Source organism: Alligator sinensis, unplaced genomic scaffold (assembly GCF_000455745.1).
Source record: "Alligator sinensis unplaced genomic scaffold, ASM45574v1 scaffold748_1, whole genome shotgun sequence".
Classification (NCBI taxonomy): Eukaryota; Metazoa; Chordata; order Crocodylia; family Alligatoridae; genus Alligator; species Alligator sinensis.
This window is the reverse complement of record NW_005842455.1, coordinates 991,490-1,010,111: the sequence shown is the minus strand read 5'-3', so window position 1 is coordinate 1,010,111 and position 18,622 is coordinate 991,490. Positions and strand designations below refer to the sequence as shown.

The following is an 18,622-nucleotide window of genomic DNA, read 5'->3' as shown; positions in this document are numbered from 1 at the left end:
AAATTCATTGCTGGCAAAGGAAATAGTAGAGATTAGGGAGGCATTACGTTGCAAGGATGAGACTGTTGTCACTGCAGGAGACATCACTTATATAGAAGGATGGTGCTGGTCCATCCTACTTCAAAGCCAGTGTTTGATGCTGGGCTTTTCCAACACCTGTACATTGAGAGTTGGAGTCGAAACAGAATAAACTGGTATTTTTGGCTTTCGGCACCACCCAGGACTAGGGATGAAAAAGGGAATCTGGGAATAAAAAGGGACAACAGTGTTTGAGTGCTACACTTTGGCTGGAATGCATTCCAAATCTTCCCTAACCAAACCCACACCAGATGATGTTTCTTAGCTTATATCACACAGGAGAGTCAAAGGAGATGGTCACAAAGGTTTCATCCCACCTTAAAATCTGTGGAAATCTGTAGAAACTCACCTAACATCCTGTGAAAACTTAACTGAGAGCTTCACGCTCTTTTCTCAAGAAACTCAAAGGCTTCAGTGGGAATTCTTAGCATTGCATCAATTCTGTCTGAAACATTTGAACTGGAACATGTTCAGATGGCACATTGGATAGTCCCCAAACACTTTAATTCTCTGATCAAAGACAATTATTTTAAGTAGACATTAATGTCTATATGATAGGCATCTGTAAAGTACTTAAACACAATTGGGGCTGAAAGCTATATGTGCACCAGCTGGTGTGGTGGTAACAAGATGCGGTTATGTTTTTGAGATACCGTCGTAAATCAGCAGTGATTTGAGAAGATGAGGAAGAAACCTAACTACACGCTGTTTTGCCACATTAGCAAGAATACCTTCACTGCTGCTCTTTCTGGCTGCCAGTCTCTTCATAAACCAAGGATTTGCTCTGGTGTTCTAATATAAGATGTAGAAATAATATATGGGTAATTAGAATTTAATAAATGATTTGTCTTTCTGGATGCAGTACATAAGCTGGTTCAACTGATGGTATAACCTTTGCTTTGTGCTCATTACCTAATGTTGAGATAACAGCTGGAAGTTGGGAGACTGACATGCAATTTCAAAATTACAGAGCTTGAAATTGCTGCTGTCTGTAAACATGTGAAAATCTATTAATGACCTTTGCTTTCTGAGTGAAGATGTATTATAACATAAAATACATTAAAATAACTCACTATACTGGCATATTTCTCCTGTTACCAGCATTGCTTGAGATATGAATGAATGACTACTGACATGACTATGAGGTTGCCTGGCACCGTCTTTCAGGGTATATGGCTCTTTGGGTAGCACTGGGGAAAATATTATTTATTCTTCCCAGCTAGTTGCATATTTATTGCACCCACATCTATCCCACTGCAAGATGCTCAATTTGGGAAAATTCTCACTCTGGTTGAAAAGGTGATCGTTTTAGACCACTGTTATGGAAGACCCTTACTCAGTAGTGTGCCCTGGAAAGGACCACAGTCCTTGAGAATAAGGGCATCACCTTGAAGTTTTAAGAAGAGAAGGGGTGGAGATGTATCTGCCCAATACCGGTCCACAGTACTAAGCAAAATGCCTGTTAGGCTTCACAGAGATGGTATCAATCTCGACAAAATCAATTTAGAGCTGCAGAGTTTGGTCTTCAGTAAAGCACAATTTGGAAGTTATTCCAGGGTGATATTTATCCCATCATGAATTCCTATGCAGGAGACATTCTGATTATGTCTTACCTTCCATTCCTTATTTTGCACTGCTTCGGAAGGGAGATCATTGGATAGTAAAAGGATAACAGTTATACCAGTTCTCACTAAATGCTATGACACTTGTTAGCACCCTGACTCTTGTTTCTCTATTGAAGCAGAAGCCTTGAATTCCCTGAGGTTTAGGGTGGATGGAAGAGCAAAGTGCCTTGGACAGCTGCTTTTTGCAGATGGATTACATATTTCTTGTCACTGGACCAATCCTAAAGTTTTTCCTGTTTCCCAGCCAAGAAAAAAATTGCTAGAGAACGAATTGCGTAGTACTTTTTTTTTAGTATACAGACTTGGTCTTATAGCAGCTGAACTTAAAAACTACTTCAGTAGACTTTTTCTGTTTTTAATAATATTGAATTTTGTGTCTTTTAATTATATAAATGCTGCAACTTTTCCTGTGCTAAGTCCAGCACAGAGAGCACTGCAGCTAGGGTTCTAGTTTCTAAACGGTTAAGAGTTCAGAGTTCATTTATATTAACTTTTCTGAGTGCCTCTGTGTTGATGAGCCTTAAGTGACTTCTGACTCCCAAGCTGTCAAATGTATGACTTTTGCAAATCAATGCAAATCAGTGATGATATAAGAATTGCCATTTCCTGGCTCACACCATAGGTCCATCTGGTTTTTCCCAGTTTTTCTCATTTGCAGCTTCCAGTATTTAAGGTCTCGGAAGTTCTGATTCAGGGGCTGAATCCCTAAGTCCTGTGCTCAATAGCTACTGATGACCTTTTTATCCAAGAATTTGTCCAACCCCCTTTTTTTAAATCTGGCTAAATTGTCAGCTTCCACAACATCTGGTGGCAGCGAGTTTCACGCTTGAATTACACACTGTATGAAAAAGAATGTCTTTTTGTTGGTTTTAAACTTACTACCTGCTGGCTTCATTGTGTGACCCTAGTTCTTGTATTGTGAGAGATAGTAAATAATAAATCCCTATTTACTTTCTTTTTGCCATTTAGTATTTTGTAAACCCATATCATGTTCCCCTGTCAAGAGTCTCTTCTAAACTGAATAGGCCTCTTTAGTCTCTCCTCATATGGAGGCCCCTCTATACCACTAATCATCTTCGTTGCTCTGCTTTGTCCCTTCTCTAGTACTTCTATATCCTTTCTGAGGTGTGGGAACCAGAACTGGGCACACTGGTCAAGATGTGGATGCACCGTGGATTTATAAAGGGGCAGGATGATGCTTTCAGTTTGGTTTACAATTCCCTTCTTAATAATCCCTATATCTTTATATTGTCAAAGCATAGGACAGTGCGATTCTAGGGTTCTGCTATTGGTCTGACTTCCTGTGTGTCAGTTTTACATCTTAGGGCCTGAATCCCTTGGCTGTAAACTGAAAATGCACCTGAGTGTTGCAACGTTTGCTCTGTAGCTTATAAAACTGTACAATGCTGAGAGCTCCTTTAATGGAGGACACAGAAGAACCCAAAGTAATACTGTAGGGAGTGGACACACAGAATTACAGAGGAGAGACATGGATGTTAGTTGAGATGTTGATAACAGGATGTGTAGTGTCATGCATCTAGGGTGTGGGTGCAAGAAAATAACCTAGGTGGCATGAGTTGGTGACTTGCATCCAGTTCTTAGTAGAGAAAACTATGCACAAAATTGGCACATCTTACCACCCTTGCCAACAAATGAATGGACTGTGGCAAATGAACAGCCTTCTTTCTGCTGATGGCATTCTCAGCATGACAGGCTGGAGCCATAGTTGCAGAGAAGCATGAGAGAGGCCTGCACCGCTGCTGCCCTTCCCTTGGGAACTGACCTTGTAAGGCTGCTACGTTGGTGTTTTTCCTGAATACATTGACAAGAAGAATAACGCATCCCTCTTGAGAATTCATATTAAACTGTGGCTGAAATGAACTGAAGTAGGTGGTCAGACAGTTGTATCTTTCTAGGTCCTTTATAGCCTATATAAACCATGCAGGCTGATCTTGTATTGCTGTCTAAAGCATCTCCAACCCAAACACATTTGTACCTGTTGTGAAAGCCAGGCAGGATAGCCTTGTGGTGCCTGGTAAATGGAGGCTTCTTTCAGCTCTCTTATAGACTGTAAAAGCTGGGCAGGTTGGTCTCACAATATGCTTCATTTCATCTACCTGAAAATGGTGCCCCAGCTTCCCTTCAATCATTTAAGCTCCCTTGCTCTCTGACACACTTTCCGCTGACAGTAATTCTGTGAGCACTCGTTGGGCATTTACTGCCATCGCTAGAGGAAGTACTGATGGCTTAAAATGGGATCATTTCCTTTCTGATGGACAGCAAGCACCTGTGGGAGTTTTAATAGCTGTACAGTATGCCTGTCAGTAGGTAGCGGGGAAGACATGCAGTTCTCTGCAGTAAGGCACTCAGACTCTGAAATCCTGCAAGGGAATTCACAGTCTCGGGAGGAAAAAAACAAACAGAACCATATACTACAAGAAATGACTTCCTGTAGAACCTGCAGAATATGGTAGAAGGGGTGGACTTTTCCTCCATTTCAGCAGTGCATTATTCCTGGACTATTTGTGCCAAAACATGGGCAAAATCCCACATGCCCACACCCACAAGTATAAATTATAGGGCCCTTGTTAAGTTTTTACAATACGTGCAGTAGCTAGAGAGGTATTTGATATTCTACATTGTACTATACTTCTAGAATTGTTCTCCTGGTTAGCATGAGCTGTGGGCTTATTCCTAGGCAGACGAGAAGGAGGAAAGCAAAAAAGGAAGTTGCATTAAATGTAGGTATTTGACTATCGCAGTGCTGTGCATCTGGTAGAATAACGAATTGAATTAAGCCAGTCATTGATCATATCTGTTGGTTCAAGCCAATTATAAATCATATTAAACTAAATCTTTCTATCATACATTTTAGCTATGTATCTTACAAATGTGTCCTTTAATGAAGGAAGCATTTACCTAAAAGCCTTCAGGGATGCTGCATTGTTTTTCAATGTGTTAGTAGCAAAAAGGTTAATTTTTAGAAAACACGTCCGGTCATTTAGTAGGTAACGTTGCAGCTTCCCACAGGTGAAAAGGAACCCAGTCTCTGATAATAAATGTGACTATTTTGATTATGTGGAGTACCTTGCTTTTGTCTGTTTTTATTTTTAAGATAACGCATATATTGTAAACCTGCAAAGCACTGGCAGCTTCAAACATCTTAACCTTTCCAAGGTTGTCTGTTTATCAGGCAGCCATCTTATTCCTGAGCCAGACATTTGACAGGGTCAGAGTAAATGTCATGCATTTAAAAAAGTAAGACCTGAACCAGTTTGGAATATGTCATCTCATAAGGCAGGACTGTAGTTTAAACAAGCAAGGATTTCACTTGCAATCATTTAAATTGAAACTGAATTCATTGCCTAAATCTAGGGTCAGAGAGAGCCTTTTCAAACCCAGGCTGCTACTCTTTACATTTTGAGCTACCTTCTGAAAGGCTGAGCAATTTGAGTTCAGCTTTCAGTCAAGTTCCCAATAGGGGAGAAGAGAGGGTGGGAAAGTAAAACAAACAACTGTGTGAGACATGAAAGGGGAAGTGAGAACTTCCACCTCCCACACATGGCAGCATCCTGGCTGAGATGCCAGCAGCCTGCTTCCCAAATTGTCCCAACACGGTTCTGAACCTTAGGGAGCCGGGTCCCGCTTGCTGAGCTGGCCTCCCGCCAGATGAACTGTTGCTGTTCATAAAACACTGTGCCTGGGGCAGACCTTGATTTACTGTATCCTCCTCGGTGACCTCCCTACGTGAGCTCTCTCTACCCCTGCCGCACAGATGGAGCAGGGCTTACAAAATCCTCTTCCTCCCCTACCGCTTTCACCGTGTTGCTGCTTGCTTTAATCCCTTTTTGGGTTTTTGGTTTTCACCACACTATATTTAAGCTCATTGTCTGCGCCTTGATGGGTCTCATGCTAGCTTAAGTCTCTCCTTTACTTCTCTCCTCCTCCCCTCCACCTTATGTTTCTCCCCAGGCTCTGTACTTGTTACTCCCTTCAGCTTCTCTGTCTATTGGCTTCAGGTCTTTTTATGCTCACCTGTATTCTTGATACAGCTTCTCCTGCTCTTTCTGCCAGTGGTCCTTTCTTGAAATGCCTCCCCCAAAGTTCACTTTGTTTTCGGATCCTTGTGAAAATCTGCTAAGTAATATATCCTTCCATTTCTACCAGCATCCATTAACAGGGACACCTCCTATATATAATTATTATGCAAATTAATGGACTAGAGGGGCTGTCTCTCCTAGGCAAATGTAAAGAGCTGTTTACTTTAGAAAATTCATAAATACTGAGTCAGAACGATAATGAGTCGGAGGAGGTGTGTACTGTTATACGGTGCTTAGATACTACACCAGTGGGAGCCATAAAGTAACAGATTCAGTCCATTTCTGCGGGCCAGTAATTCTCCCAGGACTGTTCAAAAGTGAGCCCAATGGGCCAGTCTACTAATTGTGCAATAGTAATGGAGACTGCACATAGCCTGGGTCATGACGTTGTTCCTTGGCTCCCTGGTCAGGGTTGTGAGAGCACTCTATAGAGATACAAACAGACTTGGATGTATGAGAGAGCAGTTTTCATATTTCTGTTGAGTGACCCCTCAAGTTTGAGAGCTGAAGCCAGGGTTTCTGCATTTCTCAGATGACACACTTCACGATAGCAACTCTGTCCTGTGACAGAATGAGTGATAGAGATGGATGGATGGAGAGTGATGGATAGGAACGCTTCCCATTTAAGAAACCAGCTAGCCTCATCTCTTAGAGACTTGAGGCACAGGGGAGAGAAGGGTTTAGACAATCATAGAAAGTAACTGGTAACAATAATGGAAAGTAACTTTGCTTTTTAGACTTGTAGCGACCACCCACCTACCTTGGAATCAGGACAGACTTCATTTGTCATCTGGTTTGCCACTCACGAAAGTAAATCATTGTAAGTGTTGACCAGAATGTGAAGCCACTTGAGCACACATTACTCTGCATCTCACCAGCAGGTTTCAGGCTTTTCTTCCCATTGTGCTGCTTTGCACTCTGTCACAGACTTCACAAGAGTCCTCTCAGTGCAAACCATATTTTCAGCCCTCATTCCCACCCCTGCTTGCAGGCTCTGAAATCTTAAAGAGCTGTGTAAACTCAAAGGATTAAGAGAGAATTTGAGCCTGGGTTGAGCAAACATGCAGCGATAACTGGCCAGTAGGAAGCTGGGGATGTGAGTTTAAGCCAAGATCCTCTAGGGCTGATTGTTCTCTCCTGATCAAACAGAGTGCGTGGAGGTGACTATGCAAAAATCTGCTGGTGCCGTATTTTCTGCTTTCATGATTTAATTGTCACAAGGATACACTGAAAGCACATATGCTGAGGCAGTCTGTGTTTAGACTTACACAGGGGGAAATGGAGTATGCCCCAAGCATTGCTCTCAAGATTACAAAGAGTGAAAACACCAGATCAAATGTTACCCCTTTCCCCAACTGCTGCCACCAAATTTCAGTCCCCCTCTAGACCTGCCCTCTCTCCTGTCTCTTAGCCATACCTGAGCAAGGCAGGCATGCCTCGCTGCAGGCCAAGTGGAGCAAGAGACGTGATCACAAACCTGAGGCCTATGTGTGAGTATTTCTCTGCCGCATCATTTACAAATGCAGCTCAAACCCTTATGCAGACAGCCCGTGGCCCAAAAGACAGGCAGAAAGGCTCCAAGCAGCAAAAGGTATATTGTTGCTGTATGTGGAGGTGTGATTTGCTGTGTGTGTGAACACACCAGCACCAGCTAGTTCGGGCAGTAATAGCCATACATATCTGGCTGTGCAGATCCCAGCAGGAGTCACAGAAACCTGCTGTGGATCTTAGGTCCGCACTTGACTTGCTGGTCCGTACTGAAGTCTGTGCCCCTGCATCTTCATGACTATTACCCAGTAGATTAAATCCAACAGAGATCCTTATAGGCTTGCCCTTGCTGCAGTCACATCTTCAACTATAGCCTGGATTGATGTCTTCATAGCCCAACCCAGGCATGGGCAGCCTGATGCAGGCTCTGTTCCCTACCCAGCTGCAGCTGAAAGGGCCTGATTACCTCCCTCAGCTGTGACCAGGCAGCCAATTAGAAACAGCTGTGGAAACTGCAGCCCAGGCAGAAGGGAGGCTGCAGACTGCTCCAGGGGAGAGGTGCAGGTTGATAGGAGCTGTGGAAAAAAAGAGAGAGAGACACTGCCGTGCAGAGAAGCAGCAGCAGGAGATGGAGAGAAATGTTTTTTTTGCCATTTAATGCAGAGTCCGTGGCTTGGGACCCAGAGAAATGGGTTGGGCTGACTCCTGTCTGGAGAGGGGGAAATGGGGATGCATTCCCTTTGGAGGAGCAGTCACCCAGGAGCCCTGACGCCTGCTTAAGTAAGGCTAAGTCTACCCCCAGCATAATGCCAGACAGCCGCATACTGCAGTGCCACACCTGATCTGCTGTACGCTGCTCCCTGAACTGGAAGCGGGGTAGCATTTCTGTATGTTGCGGCCACGCTGCGACAGTATAGAGGTACCTTAAGGCTAAGTACAGATAGTCAAAAACCCCAGGCTGAATTGATTCAACCTTTGCAGGTTAGTCTGAGCTGCATAGATTGAATTGATAACCCAGTGAACAGACATTCACTTTTCATTTGGGAAATGCAGCCACATGCTTGCAAGGGCCCAGGCCAGAAACCGGGGGGTGGGGGCTAGAGCATATTTCCCAGTTCAGCTGGAGCAGACACCTTGGGCCAATGCTAGCCAACCGTCCCTGCGAGAGGGGTTTTTTTTTTGAGAGGTGCAGAGCATCTTGGGATGCTGAGGGACTGTAAGTTGACTTGAATCTGGAAGGGATCTGGGACAGAAGTTTAATAAACTGATTTAACCTAAATCAGTTAAGTCTGATATTGCATCCCTCCAGGTTTATCTTAAACCGGTTTTGGCCATTTTGAAAGCTCTTTGTGTTCACTGAACTTCTGTTGTGTTACAGATTTGAATTGGTCTCCGATCACTTATACCGGTTCATGCGTAATTTCTGTCCCTAGCCTAAGTGGCTTGCTGTCAGAGAAAGGTCAAAGTGACAACATCAGGAGCACATGTGCACACATTCTTGCTTGAATAAAAGATCAGTGCTTTTGCATCTTCTCATACAGCAGGTTTCCCTGTGGATTGTTAACCCATGGAGACACAGAGTTGGGAGATTCTTCCTGCAGGGGAAGGCCATACAATTTTGCAGTAGGGGAGAAAAGACTTTGCTCCATTTTGGGCTGGTAATTTGGAGATGGAGTAGGGAATGTGAATGAAGGCAGGGGTTGCAGACTGGATGTTTCCCTGTAGGTACCAGGCGCACACCCCAGCCCCTGACTACAAACCCCAGCTGCTCCTCTCTTGTGATCTGAGATGCACATCATTTTTTTGTGTCAGTATTTCTTCCCAGGACTATGTATAAATATCCTTGAGAAAGAGAGGGGTCCTGTTAGGACGTGGGACTGAGATATTTAGTGCCTGTGCCTAGCAGTTGCCACAGACTTGCCATGAGACTTTGAGCAAGCAACTCCACCTGTCTGGGGCTCAGTTTCCGTATGTGTGGAATACAGATGATAGCCTAAATCACAGGGTGTTGAGTCTTAATTCATTAATGTTTGTGAAGTGCTTTGAGACTCTTGGGCAGAAGGGGCACTACAAGCAAATGTATTTCCTTGGCTCTGATCCAGCTGCGACTGCATTCCCTGAATTAATTTCACTGCCAGTTCTGAGATAAAACAAACCTCAAATCTCCAAACAAAACTGGGAAGACAGCTGAATTTCCAAGCAAGAGATATTGCATGATTTTGTAGCAGAACTGTTACATGGCACCAGCTTGAGCATGTGGGAAAGATTTGAGAACCCTATAGGAATTTGCAGTAAATATGCTAGTGAGATTAAAAGGGAGCTTTTCCAAAGGCACTGATTGCAGTTAAGGGCCTCACTCCCATTTAAAGTTAGGACCATTAGTGACTTGAAAATACCCTTGTAAATGCACACTAAAAGCTGGAACCAGACAAGTTTTCAATGGCTTTTGTTTCTAATATTTTGCTGAGCCTCAGTTAATTAACAGGGCAATGTAATTTCCATGGCACTAGTTTCTAATTCATTGTCAGTGCTTAGAATGTTGATTTCTGTCTCTGCAACATCCCAGCGAGGAGGAGGATGTGACCTTCTTTAAGTGGCTCTCCAACCACTCTAACCGTGCTTCAGGGTTACCATCAAACTCAGCTCCCCCCACCATACACACAAACTACATTCATTTCTCAGTTTTTTCCATTTACAGAGAATAATGCCATACAACTATTTTCTGGGAATCTCTCACTATTTACAGATACAGCAGGCTAGTCCATTTTCTTCTACACTTCTAGGAGACGTTGCTAATTTTTGACAGCTTGCTCTTTAGTCATGAGATGTTAGAGACACTGCCAGCTGTTAAGACAATCCTTTCTTAAACTATGCTCTAACCTGGCTATGTGTAATGAATGTCTTCGGGTTTAGCTAAGGATTGAAAATTAGCTTTATTTTTTTTTCCTTTGTCACCCTGAACCAGATTCAAGCTCAGGTGTTTATGTGCTTCTCTAGAATGTCAGGGCATCACCTAGCTGCAAAAGGAAAGCACACATAAAGCAGGGAGCGATTTTGAAATGGAAACAGAGTGTTGCATACTTAGGAGGCCAATCTGTTAATTAAAAGAGAAAAAAATAGTGTGGAGTCAGCAGGGCTTTTTGTCCTAATTCCCAACTCTTTCTTTGCTGTAGTACCTTGGGTTTCAAGAGCCCAGCTAGCTGATGCAACTCTTGCTACAGTGAAGGTGTGTGTATGTCAAAATGAATGGGGTTCTCTTGTGACTGCCATTCACACAGGGCATGAATATTGATGGTGTGATTGTGAATGAGTCAGAAGGAATGGCCTGAGCATTTTTAAAAAGGAGAGGAGAAGTTTATCTGGCTGAAGCTGACAAGTTTTGGCATGATTAGCATCAGTTTTAATGCATCTCCTAATCTGATTCAGTTAGCTCACATGAAAAATTAATAGGGATGTAGAGTCTGGAAAGCATTCCAAAAAGAGTTTAGTCTTGACACTTGGGCAGTTGTACAAAAGGCATGGCAGCCCTCTAGCTGGAATTAGATTGCCTCAACAACAAGGTATTTTTGTATATATTATTTTTTGCCTTTACATTTTTCCATATGTGTTTCACATAATTTTCTCCAGCATTTAATTTTATCCCATTTTAAGGTGCCTTGGATAGTACTATAACCTTTTATCTGACATCAGTATGTTTCAGTCAATTTTTTTTATTACTGACCATGCTAGTATTTCGAATGTCCATGCTTTTAACTTATTAATTCTGATCCTGATTTCAGGAAGACAGTTATACAAGTGCCTTAATGTTTATTGCTTGTTCAAATCCCACTGATTTAAACATACCTCTTCAGGACAGGGCCTAAGGCAATAGTTAAGTGATTTCGTGAGTCAGGGCCTGTGCGCCCAAATCCAGGCTGGAGGTTAATAACAAGCCTTAAAGAACTTGCTTCAGGGATGCAGATATGTTTGGGTGCTTATGAATCATGGCTTCTGAATTATTCAGTGGTGAACCCATTGTCAGAATGAGTTCCGTCATCCCCCTAAATTAACCAGCCATATAGCCTGAAGAATGCTTATCCTAATCTAATGTAAATTTACTATTTGTATTGCCTAAATTATTCATTTTAACTTTTCCCTTAAAAGAAAGTACCGTGTGTGCATTTTTATTATTATTATTTAATATGTATATTGCAGTAGTGCCTGGAGGAAGGTTAAAGCTCCACTATACTAGGATCTTGGATAATGCTAGAGACAGAAAATGAGAGTCCTTGCCCCAGAAACCCTAAAGGTTTTACTATGTTCTTTCCTATCCACAGAAGGACATGTCATTAAAGCCTCAGGAGCGAAAGGAGAAATGGGAGCGGCATCCAGGAAAGAAACCTCGGGAATCTGAAAACTGCGTGTCTGCTGAGCCAAGTGAAAACGGTCACAACAACGATGCCGGGAGCTCAGAGAGAGAGACAGAACGAGGCAAAGAGAGGGTGAAGAAGAAACTTCCCTTGATATCCAAACAGGTAAGAGAAAGGCATCTACTTTGAAGTGGCTGCGTCTTCATATCAGACACTAAAATGTTGCCTTTTCTGCTGGGTTGGAACTGTTAAAAAAATCTGTTAAAGATGTTGTGGCAAAATGTACTGTGGACTGTTAGGTCCTCTACATGACTCCTAGTCAAATGGGCAGCCTGGAGTGCTGGGATGTTTCATTGCTTAAAATTGAAAACAAAAGCAAGGTCAGGAGGGAGGCAGACTTTCTGCTTAAGAAGAACAAAACCACTTTTCAGTTCTGCATTTTCAATAGGGTGCAGTGAGTCCTACCGTGTAGCACGTGCTATATAGATACACTAGGCGCTAGTGAAAATCATTGAGCCAAGTAGCAGCCGGGAAAATAGTTGTTAAGGTGTACCTGGTGGTTTGCAAACAAGATACCAATATTCATCTCCCAAATCAAGATCCTTTGCACCCTGACCAACAGAATCAGGTTTAGGGGAGCATTTGAGTATTTTCAGACAAAGAACTGGGATGGGGGAAGGGTTGAAACTTTCCTTCCTGTGGCTAATATCGTTCCCTTGTGCTAGCGAAGCTTTGTAAAGCATCGATAAGCACTGGTCGTGGAGGTCTAGCTGTCATAGCCGAAGTGCTACAAGCACGAAGGCAACAGCCCCAAAAGCTCTTGTCTGAACCAGTGTGTTTGTTCAGAGTGAAAGAGGTGAAGAGGAACAGGCATTAGGGGCTGGCAGGCTATTTATCACATCCTCCTACTCAGCAGGGAGGTTTGTTGGGGAGTTGGTGCTCATTCATCAGCTTGAAATCCACATGGCACAGCAGTGCATGTATCTACAAGCATACACCTCCCCAAGTGGTTGTTACATGTTGCCAAATGGAAATCACTGAGATGACCGACTTGCTTGCTTCTCTGCTGCACTTGTTCTTTCCAAGCTCAGAAATAAATGAGCAATGAAAGAGGATTTGCAAATGCTGCCTCATACAGTGGTGGAAGGAGACTTGTCAAATTAGAAGGAGGCAGGACTCCTCTGTTACTGGAGTCTGCTGGCCTTTATCTAAGATGCTACAAGAAGGGAGGCTAGCGACCCAATTAATATCACTCATTCCTCAGAGTTTATAATGAATTAGTGCCCTGCAGTGGTGTTGTAGAGCAATGCGTTGATGGAATTGCCATCTTTTATATGAACTGTAAAACCAGGGTCTTGAAGCACTTGTCGTCACTGAGGGATTTCATATGCAGACGAGGTTCTTTGGGCAGATGTGATATGTTTTATTAGACCAACTAAATAGTTGGAAAAATTGTTCTTTGCAAACTTCCAGGCACAAACACCCTTCTTCAGGCATAGAGAGAGAGTCTATGTTGCAGAAGTGTCTGGGGGAAGGTTAAATCTCCACCTGAAGAAAGGTGTTGGTGCCTGAAAGCTTGTAAAGAACAATTTTTTCCAGCTATTTAGTTGGTCTAACAAAAGGTATCACATCTGCCCAAAAAACCTTGTTTGCCTATGTCCTTAGAGCAACATGGCTACAACCAACAACCCTAAAGCTAAGTACAGACATTCAAAAAGCCTGAGCCTGAATTGATTCAATTTTGTAGGTTAATTTAAACTGTGTAGATTGAAACAATTTGCAAGTGAATAGACGTTCACTTTTGATTCTAGAAATGCAGCCGCATGCCTGCAGTGGCTCAGGCCAGAAGCTGGGGGACGCTGGAGTAAGCTCTCCCTTCCCTGTGGCAGCAGCCACAAGGCCAGCGGGAAGCTGCGGGGCTGGGGGGGGGTGGGGGACATGGCCAGGCCCTGGCAAAACTGAATATTATTGGGGAGGGATTTAAACCCCCCACCCTGGCCTGCAGGGACCCCAGCCAGGGTATGCCTAGAGGGGGAAGGGGGAAGCAGGCTCTTGCTAGCTTTGTCCCCAAGGTGGAGGCATGGGCAGGGCAGCGCCTCAGGCGAAGGGGGTCAGGAAGGGGGATTACACTTCTCTGTCCCCCCTTTCCTCCATGGGCACAGGGACCCAGCTGGGGTCTGCCCAGCTTTCTGCCCCGCTGGCTGCTGAGAGCATAGTCTTGTCTGAGGCTGGGGCTGAGGCTGAGCCAGGCTGGCCCATGGGAGCTGCTGAGGGCAGGTGCGGAGGAGCTCGCTCGGGGTGGGCCACAGCGGCAGGGCTCTTCGCAGCCAGCTGTGGTTTGGGCTGTGGCCACAGGAGCTGTGCACCCAGATTGCTCCTGGCTTCCCACTCCTAGGCTGGGTTGGGCTGTCATGGAGCCGCAGCCAGCTGGGAAGGGCCCTAACCCCATGGCCCAGGCTGGCCCCTCCATGCCTGCCTTCAGCCGCACCCACAGCTGGCCCAGGTCAGCCCTGGGCAAGGCAGGTGGATAGCAGAGCCGGCCCAGGCCACAGGGGCAAGGCACAAAGGACTTGGCCTGCATGGCCAGTGTCTGCCAAGGATCCTGCCCACAGCTCCAGTGGCATCACCTCCACACCAATCGTATTTCTTCGTTTATTTGTTTGTATGGTGTCTTCCTTGTTTTCTGAAGGTAGAGGTAACAGGTTTCTGTAGAGGGCAGGGAGGTTATACAAAGAGAATAAATCAAAATCTCCAATGAATGACCCATTAAATCACAATGAGCCTTTTGGAGCAAGCCATGCTTAGGGTTCAGTGTATTCTAACTATGGTTCATGCTGGTATTTAACACAGTGGAGATAAATGTTTATTGCAGATACTCATCTACATTCTCCCTGTCTGTTAACTACTAATGACTCTATTAGGTGATCTGTGGTTTGCTCAGGTGTAAAAATAAAATAAAATAAAACTATTTCTCCATTAGCAAAAGCTTTTTAAAAATTATTTATGCGTAATCATTTTTCCCTTTTTTTTAACATTACTTTCTTTTTTTGTGCAGTTTCTTACAACTATGAAATTCAGACCCAGAGCTAGGATCGTTCAAGACTCTGGTTCAAACCCATTCTAGAAATAATGGACTTAATGTTAACTTTCCCAGTTTGGGAGAAATTTAGCATTATGCCCCTGCCTAATTTGGAAAATATTCAGTGCTTAATACTAACAGCCTAGAGAGAGAAGTTGTTTTGAAGTTTCTGCTGGTCTACTTGAAGCCTCTCTCTCTCATCCCTTCTTTCTGCAGTGCCTACAGAATAGTCTTCTTTTCTGTGCAGCCTCCTCTCATAAATCAAATTGGGCATTATAATTATGGCACTCTTCTAATCCTTTTAGAGAGGTACAAAGTGGTAAGCTGATTTGAGTGCTAGGTTGTCTGCTTTCTTTAGGAAATTAAGTTAAAACTTCACTCCTTTTGACAAAGAAAATGTCCAAATTCCTATTTGTCTATGGTTATTTGGTGGTTCCATCACCTGAGGGTAGAGGGTTGGGGAGAGCAGGGAGGAATAATCTACCTCTTCCAGCATACTGCTCCAGCCCAGTAGGTAATGGTATAAAAGCCCTTACATGTTGCAGTAACCAAACAGGGTGAATGCAGGGTATTGTGGATTTTTTTAATGTAAAATAAGGAAAATCGTCCAAAGACTTTACAGACTGTGGGTTTGTTCTATTTTTTTTCTCCCCACAAGGGAAGAGTGTGTTGTTGCATTTGAGATGAGGATAATGCTGGCTTAAGACAGCTGTGTCAATGGCTGCTCTCTCAGTGGAGGCAAGGAAGTCACACTGGAGTACCAGGGGTATTTGGAGGAATGAGGCATCGTTTAAAGGTCAAACAATTTTAACATAGCAAGAATCCTTCATGGTGGCACCCATCTCCTGGATGCTGACAGCAGGCAGCCCTGCTCACCAAAGGAATGCTTTCATGAAGTTTTCATTGCACCAGTCTCTCACTCCTAACCAAGGCCACCTGCAGCCAAGGCTGCCAGGAAGGGGAATCTCCATTGCAAGGCAGAAATGGAAAATATTTCTGAAGCCATACAGCCCATCCACCTGCCAGCATGGGCCCTTCCTCTGCAGGCTGTTGAAAAAATGGATTAGACAAAGCAAAAGGCGTATGGCAGTCATCAAGGCTTCCATCATTCCTGTTGGGAAGTTGTTATTCTAGGAGATGAGATGGCACTTTCAAAAACATCCCTCTTGCTTTAGGTGAAAATTGCACTTCTGTATCTTCTTCCTTTTTAGTGTAGCTCTTTCTGCTGTATCCTGCCTGAATGAGTTCTTCATCCTTTGGCAGTTCCAGTGGTTGAGCTTTTTCTACTTACATTATACACATTTGGCTTTTTCTCTCTTTCTTTATTGACCTATCCCTCTACTTCTCTGACTCGCTTTCTGAGAGCCTTCCAGTTTGTTCATTTCTGGTAGAGGTGCACAACTGAACGTTGTTAATCCAGATGCTGTTGAGCCAGGCAGACATTTCTCTCCAGCTTTCATGACCTAGTGGCACTGGTATGCAGCCTGGAATTGTGCTGATCTTTTGTGTGACTGCATCATACTGGAAAAAACAAAGCCCAGAGAGCTGATGCTGCTAAAAGCTGTCTAGCCACAGGAACAGGGGCCAGTCAAGTTGGGACCATCATACTGTGCCGACTATGTTTACAGTCCACTTAAATGTTTCTATAATGACAAAATTACAGCACCAGACTGCAAGTAGTCATTCATCATAAAGATTACTGTTTTACACCTCTTCATTCCCTGCCATACCCACCATTCAAATCACCCAACATGAGGCTGAGCCACAAATAAGCTGTTTAGAACAGAGAGGGTTTTTTAAAACACTTTTATGTGCACTTTTCCTTAATGAATGGTATACTAGATTGGACTAGCTGTCCACCCAAAAATACATGCAGTATGGCATGAAAGTGCAAACTGCCTGTGATGCTTTAACAGTGTAACTTGAACTGTGACTTGAACATACCTTTTCTTGTGGGGGAAGGGGAAGGTGGAGCAAATGTTTATGTCCTTGTCTGTCTGGTCTCTACAAAATGACTAAACATGATTGAAAATTAATACATTTGGTCAGAATGACTCTTGCTAGTTGGAAACCTCCCAACTTATTTCATATGTTTGTTTACTTGCATTGGTTTTAGGCTTTCTGAGGAGCTCATCACTTAAGTATCCCTGGCGTATTAATACATATACCACCAGGCAATCAAAAGAAGGGAACCACTGTCAGTCACTGCTGACCTGGGCTAGAACTGAACAGATAGGCTGTCTTTCATATCTAGGTTATGTTACCAGTGCCCTACCGATCATGTTTCCCAGGGGAAAATTTTGCCAACACTATGCCTTATTTTCATACCTGACCCCTCTCCTCATTTTTAAAAATAGGGGTTATGGGCTTCCCACCCTCTTCTCCCCCTTTAGTTCCAAGGAAACCTTACAAAAGTGCCTTTATTGTTCTTTTAAAGCCTCCAGAAGGCTGGAGGCAGAGGGTTTGCTTGTAACACAGGAGCTGAAGAGGTTTAACTTTACAGCATCCTTAAGTAAAGGCTTAGTAGTCACTTAAGAGAATTTGCAGCCAAGAAACCCTAAACTGTACAGGTTGTGGATCCATAACGTGTAGATGATTTATTTTTATCCAGCATTGTGCATGGATGCTGAACTGTAAGGTCAGAGTGGATGTAAAATAACCTTACTTCTGTTACTAGATATATCTCAGATTATAAAAAGCAAAAGGATTCAAAGTAGCTAACTAACTTTGCACCTTTGATGCTTTTAATGTGGGTTTTTAGGGTTGCCTTGGTCTAGCATGCTGCTTTTGGTTTTGTATGTATGTGTTCGCTAGGCTTGTGCAAAGTAGCAAGCATTTGATTTGGATTTGGTCAATTTGAGGGCAATGATTTGATTCAGTGATTCAAATCACTGTCCTGATTTGATTCGGACGATTTGGATGTAGAGATTCAGCTGCCGAATTGGCTACCGAAGCTTCGGACAGCCCTAATAAATAGGGATATGTTCCTAGGCAGCGAGAAAGGGAGTGAGGCTGGGACTAGGAAAGGGACAGGAAGAGGGGTGCCATTCCCAGGGTTGCACCATGCTCTGCCTGTCGTCGTCGTCGTCGTCGTCCCCCCCCGTGCCTGGTCTCCGCCTGTCCCCACTCACCCCAGCTCCTGGGCTGCACCATGCCATGGTACAGGCAGCTGGTGTCGGCTGCTCCCAGTGCCGCTGCAGCAGGGGCTGGGAGGAGTGGTAGCAAGCAGAGCCCCAGGCGGCATAGGGCATGGTGCAGCTTGTCCGCACGCACCCTAGCCCCCACTGCAGTGGCCCCGGAAGTGACCGGCACCAGCTGCAATGAGAACGGTCAGTGGGTGCAGGCTTGGGGGGGTCAGGGCACGTCTCTTGCTGCTCTGCGCCCCCCAGGAGGGCTGCAGGCTGGGGAGCTGTGTCGGGCTCTTCCTGGGGGTGCGTGCCCCCAGATCTGCGCACGGGTTGACAGCAGGCTGCTGCTGCAAGGTGGCAGTGGTGGTGACACTGGGCTGTTCCTAGTGTGCCTGCTGCAAGTCCCGGGAAGAATCAGCGTGCAGCAGCAGCCTGCTGTCATGCCACATCTAGATGCAGAGGCACACGCCCCTGGGAAGAGCCCAACTCAGCCCCAGCCCCACTGACGGTTTTTGTTGCAGCTGGCGCCGATTGCTGCCAGGGCTGCTGCAGTGGGGGCTAGGGTGAGCGGACAAGCTGCGCCACGTTCCGCGCTGCCCGGTGCTCCACTTGCTGCCACTCCCCCCAGCCCCTGCTGCAGCGGCCCTGGGAGCAGCTGACACCAGCTGCCTGCATCATGGCACAGCACAGCCCAGGAGTTGGAGTGAGTGGGGCCAGGAGGAGCCCAGGCACAGGGGGGCCAGGCAGAGCACAGTGCAGTCCTGGGAATTACCCC

The 18,622-nt window shown here is 44.6% G+C and overlaps 1 protein-coding gene across 1 annotated transcript in view; it reads left to right on the top strand.

Annotated features, from left to right (window-relative positions):
* FBRSL1 (fibrosin like 1) overlaps positions 1–18,622 on the top strand; it is a 676,121-nt gene that overhangs the window by 180,602 nt on the left and 476,897 nt on the right. Inside the window, 1 exon segment of the mRNA XM_014523175.2 lies at positions 11,608–11,805. Within this exon segment, the coding sequence (XP_014378661.2) occupies positions 11,608–11,805 (198 nt within the window).